Source organism: Fukomys damarensis, unplaced genomic scaffold (genome assembly GCF_012274545.1).
Source record: "Fukomys damarensis isolate Sample0158 unplaced genomic scaffold, DMR_v1.0_HiC HiC_scaffold_17, whole genome shotgun sequence".
In the NCBI taxonomy this organism is placed as follows: domain Eukaryota; kingdom Metazoa; phylum Chordata; class Mammalia; order Rodentia; family Bathyergidae; genus Fukomys; species Fukomys damarensis.
The window spans coordinates 61,483,397-61,492,078 of NW_022900929.1; the positions used below are offsets into that span (position 1 = coordinate 61,483,397).

Sequence of the window (8,682 nt, forward strand, 5' to 3'; positions counted from 1 at the left end):
ATTTAATAAGTTCATATGTGTAGAAGGTTTTTTTTTTTGGTACCAGGGATTGAACTCAGGACCTTGTGCTTGCGAGACAGGTGGCGGAACCACTGAGCTAAATTCCTGGCCCTGTGTAGTGTTTTGTGAGTAGAAAAATTCTGATAAATGTATGTTACTATTAGTTTATTAGTATATGTTCCTATGTTATATGTACATCAAGTTATATACATATATATGAATATATTGGTTTATATCAGTACATGAAGGTGAATGTGAGAGATATGGTTAAAATGTTGAGTGTTCAGCAAACATTTTTAGAGTAAAAATGAGTTACCTCATTTAATGATTATGGTGACCCTATGAAGCCATTACTTTAATTGTCCTCCTTTTGTAAGCAGAGGCTCCAAAAGATGCTCCGATCTCGATAAGTATCAAAGGCAAGACTTGAGAATGTGTCTGTTTGACTCTAGAGCTATGGCCTTAATCACTGCACTTCACTGAAAAGAAGGGGTAGTAGAATCATTGATATACTGAACATAGTCATGTGCCACTTAATGACAGGGGTATGTTGTAAGAAGTGTCTTGTTGAGGTTTTAGTCTTGGAGGGCTCCCTCTTGTGTACTAGCTCCCATGTCCTGCATCACAGGCCCTGACAAAATATACTCCCTGTGGTGCTCCTGTAAACCTGCTTGTGATTTATTTCTTGGGTAGTTGGGTTCCAGAAGTCATATAAATCTACTTCATATTTTTACCCTGAGTAGTATGGACAGAATGAAACAGAGCTATTAACACTGAAGGAGCTCCACAGACCAGCAGCCAACAGAGACCAGGGGTAGTGGCAGTGACCAACAGCTGATGGCGTCCAGCATTACCTGGTATCATCTGGTGACATTAGGACTGCTTGGCAGAGCTGCACTTTGCCGATTCACAGTTTCCATCTGAATGGAGAGAAGGAACCCGAGGCTGAATGGCAACATTTGAGTTGCCTTTTCTGTGAAGCCCTTGATTATTCTGTTGCCTCCTGCACCCTCCAGTCTTTAGGAGTCCCATAGCACCACACATCTAATGTTAGCCCCCTGTTTTAACTTTTCAGTGGATGTTCTTGTTAGAAGATTGACTAGTGCAAAACTGAAAGGGGATGTGTGTACTTTTGACCTTTTTGTTTTACATTAAATGCCAACTCTTTTTGAAGACTTAAAAAAAGAAATGTATTAGGTGATTTTATTGTTCTGTGAACTTCAGATCATGTAATTAAGGCAAACTAAGATGCTACAATGGGGGTGGTGAATTTATGGGATGCATCCTCCTTGGAGCCTGCCCTCTCTCTTGGCACTTGAGCCAAGTCTCTGCAGCTGTGTTTAACAAATTATCAGCTTGCAGACAACAGCAAAGATCACATTAAGGTGCAAAAGCACACCAAGTGCAAACTTTTGCCTTTCAATAAAAAGCTGTTTGTGTCATTGAAATCTCTGTTACTGTGTTTTTAAAGCAAAAGACATTAATGTATGAGTTGTTTTTTTCTAAATTAAAACTTCAGCATTCAGCTTTAATTGCAGTGTTAGCTCTCTCTGATAAATAAGTATGTTTTAGGTTGCAGTTTGGGCGCTCAGACTGTATCAGGTTCACCCTCACTGTACTACAGTGTCACTAGGTAGTACAGTCTCACAGGACCATACATGTAGTATGTCACTAAACTGAACTGCATTATGTGGTCCATGTCTGTATCTATTGGATGTTCACTGTAAGACAAGCATTATGGTAGTTGCTGTTGTGTCAGTGATGAATGGGTACCTGGCATTCTTTATCCGTCAAGGTGTAATAAAGAAGTATGGGAAGTTACACTATATAGTTGACAGTAGTTGTGAGTAGAAAATATTGTGGAACATATAGGGCACTAACTCACATGAAGTGGAGCTGTGTTAAGTGTGAGAGAGTCAAGAAAAGCTTCTTGAAAGCTGTGTCATGTACACTGAGAAATAATTAGCTGGACGGACAGGATGATGGCAATGCTCTAGATCAGTGGTGGCGGTGGCAAACTTTTAGGAACCGAATGCCAAACTGTACCCTAGAACCCACTCATTTATTACAAAGTGCCAACACTGCAATTAAACCTGAATACTGAGGTTTTACTTTAGAAAAACAACTCATGCATTAACATCTTTTGTCTTAAAACACGTAACATGCATGCTATTAGGTTACCACCACTGTTCTAGGTTGAAAGAGTAGCATATTTAAAGATTTAGAGTTAAGAGTGCATAGTAAATTATGTGTGTGCCATGGAGTATGCCAGGAAATATTTAAGCAAGTGATCCCTGAGTTAAGCATGGTTTAGATTTTTGCAAGACCTTGCAAACTGTTCAGAATTCTCTGGCTAATGGATTTTAAGCAAGACAATAATATAAGATCTGCATTTTATAGAGAAGTTTCTGTGGTTGCATTATGGAGCATAGGAAGCAGTAAGATTGGAGGCAGGGTAACTTTGTAGGAGACTATGACAGGAATCGAGATGAGTGATGGGATGACTTAGTGGAGGAACTAGATCAATGTGAATAGACACGGAAGAAATAGGATTTAGGACTGAAGCCATGTGGGAGGTACAGGAGAAGGAGCCTTGGCTGACACCCAATTCCTGGCTGTGGTACTTGAGTGAATAGAGAGAGGTGCTATTTATTGTTCCTGAGACAAGTAGCAAGTTTCAGAAGAAAAATTTGCAGAAGAAAACTTGTAAGTTATACTTTGAATAAAATTAGCAGCACTTATGATACAGCTTTATGACTATTCTCAAAGAGGTGGGTCAAGCTTAGAAGTCGTCAGAAAAATATCTGGATCTGAATTACAGATACAGAAGTCAGTATCTAGTTAAATATATCTAATTAAAACTATAGGAGTAGACAGAATTTTTCAAGGAAAGAATAAGAAGCACTCACTCTCAAAGTGGCTCTTCAGAAATACTATCACTTAAATTAAGATGGTCAGAGGTAGTGGCATTCACCAAAGTTACTGAAAAGCAGCAGCTAGAAAGGAGGGCTACAGGGAAAGAATGGTCTTGTTGTGGAAATAGAAGGCTGAGAGCATTTCAAGAGGGAGGGTGTGGTCTGCTGTAGTGGAAGATAAAATATCTCCCATTTATTCCTGGGGAATGTGCTCCAAGACCTGCCAGTGAACCCTGTATATGCTCACATTTTCCTATGTCCCTGGCGGCATTGTCACATAGCACAGAGTTAATGTGTCCTTCCATGTTTTGTGACCTAGGGCCTCCTTTGCATCACTACCCTTGCATGTTGGGACCATTATTAAGTAAAATAATGGTTACTTCATGAACACAAGCACTGTGATACTGTGACAGTCAGTGGTCTAGCTGATAACTGAGATACATGGCCACTCAGAGGCTAATGCACCAGTAGAGTGAATGCACTGGACAAAGGAATGACTCATGTCTCACAGTGTGACATTTCTTCATGCTATTCAAAAAGGTGCGGGGTCGAAGACTTCTCAATTGTTTTTTTGGAATTTTTCACTTCATATTTTTTATAATAGTTGACAGCAAGTAACTAAAACCTCAGAAAGTGAGACCATACATAAGGGGTGACTACTGAAATGTAAAATAAGGATTAATGATATCTTTTAATTTAGCACACAAAGAGACTTTCTTAGTTTGTGGGAAAAAATTTCAGTGGAACACAGTAGATGTTGCAAATAGATTAACATGAGATCAGAACTGGAGGAATTGTGAACAATGTATATTCAGTAGCTGTAGATTGTCAAGGAGAGATGTAGCTATAAAGGAATCCTCTTATCTCTCAGTTGTAAATAAGGAAAGGCTTGGATGTAGCAGAGAGGAGAGAGCCAGTAGAGAGGGGAAGGTCCCTGGAAGCCCCAGGAGGGGTTCTGAGCACGGGCTCTGTCGGCTGTCTGGAAGAATCCTGATAGTAGGGGAAAAGTCAGAGGAGTATAGTTGCAAAATGTTTATTTGTTTGTTTGTTTGTTTTATTTGGTACTGGGGATAGAACTCTGGACCTTGCGCTTGCGAGGCAGGCATGGCACCACTGAGCTAAATCCCCAGCCCAGAATGTTTTTGTTTGATCATAAATTTAAAGGAGTATGTGACTAGGACAATAGGTTTGAGGAGAATGGAAGTTCAGATTCCCGAGAAGAAACTGGCTTAGAACCCAGAAGGAAGGCCAGGCTATGTGCAGCTGAAGTCAGGGGGAGGCATTGGAGTTGGTACCAGGCTGCACGAGCCTTTTTTGCTCCCTGTGACTACTATGTGGCTTAGATACGGATAGGCAAAGTAGAAGAACAGATCTAGATTAATCTAAGCTTATTATGTGGAGAGGCACAAGTGAAAGTTGCTCAAGCAGGCAAAGATTTTAATAGCTGGTTGAAGTGACTTTGGGATTGTAGGGAAAGATGGGAAGAAAGGAGGAAACTGAGTTAGACTAGAGGACTGGAAGCCTCAGTGATATCCAAGGACAGATGTAGGAAGAGTGACTAAAAGAGAATGTAAGAGAGAATAGGTAGTGGTTGTGGTCAGAGAGAAATTGTATCTATGCTTTCAGAGGCAGAGCTGTTCTTCATGATATAGTCCAGGAACATTTATTTAGAAACAGAGGCTAAATTCAAATGGCTAATCTGTATTACTTAGTGGAGTAACAAGAAAGGAAAGAAGAAAAAGGGAGGAAGAAAGGAAGGAAGGAGGAAGTGTTGCCTCCCAGATGTTGCCCCAACATGCTGCATTAGGGTTTCCTAGGAACCAGCTGGAGAAATCTTCACCACACACTGCTGCGGAACTTTTGATCCTTGAGAATTTCTGTGGCCTCAAACTGTTTTTGTGGCCCTAGCCTAATATAAAATGCTGCTGGCGTTAAGCTAGTGTCTGCCAACAAGGGGATTGGGAAATATCAGTGTCCGCTATGATCTGGAAATATTCTAAAAATGAAGTGATAAGTCATATATTTTTCCTGGTTTAACTTTTATGTCTAGATGGACTGGTGTCTTCAGAAATGGAATCCAGTAGAAATACCAAAGATGATCCTGGTGTAAGTATAGAATATAGAATTTTATCCATGTAGTAAGGAACCTTCTCACTACTTGGTTTCATAGAATAGAAATATAGCTAATAACCTATTTGGTGATATAAATCTTTTGATAAAATATAGTTCCTACTTATATTACAGCTGTTTTTTGTTTTTTCTATATATTTAAATCAGGGAAATAAAGTACAACTTGCAGGCTAGGGGTTTAAATTAGTTTATTAGTAGAACAGATGTTGGACTTTTAATTTGTATTTGAGGGGAAAAAAAGGTTTTTTTGTTTTGTTTTTATAGTACTGAGAATTGAACCCTCACATGTGTGAGGTAAGCATGGTACCACTGAGCTGCGTTCTGTTTATCTGTTTACTAAATTCATTATAGTATTGGTTTTATCATTGAAAATGTAAATATAAGCATCTTGCCATTTCTTTTTATGTGCTTGATAGGAGAGCATGTGTTTTGCTGGGTGTGGTGGCATATACCTGTGATCCCAGCACTTTAGGAGACTGAGACGAGAGGATTGAAAGTTCAAGTACAACACATATAACTAGTGACTTAGCTACACCCTGTCTCAGAAAAAGTTTTTAAAAAGTGTGTATTTTGATATTCTTGAACTATATTTGTATCTTAGCTTTAGCCAGATTATTGCTTTGTTGGTTAAAGTTGTTTTCTGTTGAGTTAATAAACCCAATTGATATGTTAATGTGGAAGACTGAATCTTGCTCTGTTGACTGAGACTGTCACGGGGGCTGCTTTCTGCCTAGTTCTGTGTGTGCTTTTGTCTAAGCCTAAATATTTAGGAAAATTGTAAGTTTTGTGGTTGTTGTAGTGACAACCATATGTTGATTTGTTACAGAATTCAAATGTGCCTGATTCTTCTCTCCCTGCTGAAAGCAAAGCAACTGGCCCTGGCTTTGTTCCTCCACCTCTTCCTCCTGTTGGCGGTCAGCCGTTTCTGATGTATCCGAGGAGCCAGGTCCTGAGGAGAGGACCTCCTTTTCCTCCACCTCCTCCAGGAAACATGTACAGAGCTCCTCGAGATTATTTTCCACCAAGGAATTTCTCTGGCCCACCTCCTCCATTCCCAAGTAGGCCTTATTTTTTAAAAATGTAATTTGTGTTTGATACAGTAAATCAAAGATACTAATTTTACTGTCGATTCATATAGTAATATAATAGAAGACTAATTTTCTGACATTCTTGAGAAGGCAACTTTTCCAAACTGAGAAGGCAGTCAACCATCAGACTGCAGTGAGACTATAGTTAGACTATGGACTTGATTTACCTTAATAATGTGGAACTATTTCTGTATTGTAATAGTATGGAAAAATTACTGACTTTTTGCAGTAGTCTTATGTTAAGACTAAAATTATTTGTGTCTCTCTTTCTATTTTCCAGTCCTAGGGATTGAACCCAGGACTTTATACTAGCTCTCTACCACCGAGCTCCATTCCCCACCCATTTTTATTTTGAGTCAGGGTCTCATTAAGTTTGTCCAGGCTGGCCTCAAATTTGTGATCTTTTTGCTTCAGCCTCCTGAGTAGCTAGGATTACAGACATGTGCCACCATGGTCTGGCTTGTAGATTATTGAATAGAAACTTGTTATTGTTGACAATTAGTTAATTATAATTTATATTTTGGATTAAAATTACTGGCTAGCTGGGCCTGGTGGCACATGCTTATAATCTGAGCACTTTGGGAGTGTGGGGCAGGTGGACTGCAGCAGTTGATGGCCAGCAGAGGCTACAGAATGAGTTCAAGGCCAGTCTGAATTACATAGTGAGACCTTGTCTAAAAAAAAAAAAAAAAAATTATTGGCTAATGTATTTTTGAGTCTTTTTCAAAATTAGCTCCCATATAGTCCTATATGTTCAAAACCTAAGATGTATTTATTTTCTGTAATAGTCTTGGAAAAAAGAAATAATATTAATAACGTTGCCTTTTTTTTTTTTTGGTACTGGGGATTGAACTTGGGCTCTTGTGCTTGCAAGGCAGGTGGCAGAACCACCAAGCTAAATCCCCGGCCCCAAAATAACATTGCTTTTGTAGCCATACTCTACCATTTAGAACTGTAGGTTTCTGCAGAGTAAATGCATGATTACCAAACAGTAGACAAAAGTACATTCTTTCTATTATGTTCTCTGTTTCCCTCTATTTTTAAAATTTGAGGAATTTTATGATCTTGGTATCACTAGAAATGTTTTAGTATGATATGAAGTCAGAATCACTAATCTGTTAAATGGTGGAAATGATATTACATGAAAATGTTTTTTAAATTGGGGTTTGTATGTTGTGAATTAATTCCACTTTTTTAAAGTGTTAGGACAAAAATTGTGTTTAAAATCATATTCCCATTAATCACATAGAGTTGAAGAAAGTACATTTTCCTTAATGTAAAACTTTATCTTTTAGTTAAATTATTCTGGTGTCAATTTTTTAATCTATATATAGGTATTGGATTTATAAGCTAATGATTCTAATAAGACTGCAATATACATTCTTAAAGTTAAAAAGTCTTTTACCAATCTCTTTGAACAGTGAGAAATGTCTATCCACCACGGGGTTTTCCTCATTATCTTCCCCCAAGAGCTGGATTTTTCCCCCCACCCCCACATTCTGAAAGTAGAAGTGAGTTCCCTTCAGGGTCGATTCCACCTTCAAATGAGCCTGCTGCTGAACATCCAGAGCCACAACAAGAAACCTGAAAATATTTTTGATCTGTCTTCAAAAGTAATTTTATCTATCATTTTCAGTTTAAGTAACTGCTGTTACTTAAGTGATTATACTTTTGCTCAAATTGAAGCTTAATGGAATTATAATTCTCAGGATAGTATTTTGTAAATAAAGATGATTTAAATATGAATTTTATGAGTAAATTATTTCCATTTTATTTTATTCTGAGTAGTACAACTATTTTAATTTGATTATCTCATCCACTATTACATAAATAATAATGGGAGTTTTATATATGTAATCTTTAAGTTGGGGATATTTTAAATTGCAAAAAAAGGCTACCTTTGTGCCAAGAAATGTATTTACTATGGTTGTAGACAAATATGAAAGTAATTTTATGCCTAAATAAATAAACTTTAATTGATTTAAAGTCTTGTTTGGCATTGACAATAAAATCAGCTAGTTTTTCCATAATATGGCTTCATAAATGAGTTTTTTCCTTGTACCAGTTACTTTGAAGCTCAAAACTAAAGCTATTTGTAGGTTTGATTTGATTATTTACCAAAAATTTGGCCTCTTTCTTGCAAATAGACATGAGTTATCCAAAGCAGCAAATCAATACACTTTAAAAAAAGACAAAATTGATTATATTTTAAAGAAAACCAGGATAGTACCTACTGGTGAATTTCAAAATTTGATTGTAGTTCATTCATTGGTTTTTCTTGTAGTTTTATTTCATTTTTTCTCTTCTTTTATAAGATGTTTACTGTTTTCTGTGGGAAATGTTGAGATTTTGCTGTTGTCTAGCTGTCAAGTTCTGGCCAGCAAAACCTGTTAGAGAGATGAGTAAAGACGAAAGAGCAGAGAATATCTTTGTCTCCAGGGGCCAGGGGACTTCACTGGAATGAAGTGAAGCCCTGAACTGATTCAGACCCCCAGATTTATTGATGAACAGCAAAGGCATAGAGTTCTGCTGAGTGCAGATGTTTGTTT

The 8,682-nt window shown here is 37.7% G+C and overlaps 1 protein-coding gene across 5 annotated transcripts in view; it reads left to right on the forward strand.

The window, feature by feature from the left end:
• The window catches only part of Mia2 (MIA SH3 domain ER export factor 2), a 96,932-nt gene extending 89,071 nt beyond the window's left edge, over positions 1–7,861 (forward strand). For 4 of the 5 annotated variants that reach the window (XM_010632632.3, XM_010632634.3, XM_010632633.3 and 1 more), the window contains 3 exons: positions 4,966–5,021; positions 5,872–6,103; positions 7,555–7,861. In XM_010632632.3, the coding sequence (XP_010630934.1) occupies positions 4,966–5,021; positions 5,872–6,103; positions 7,555–7,721 (455 nt within the window). In that variant the 3' untranslated portion in view covers positions 7,722–7,861. The remainder of the gene's footprint in view (positions 1–4,965; positions 5,022–5,871; positions 6,104–7,554) is intronic. The other variant, XM_010632636.3, reaches the window with a different exon arrangement.
• Positions 7,862–8,682: the final 821 nt, after the last annotated feature.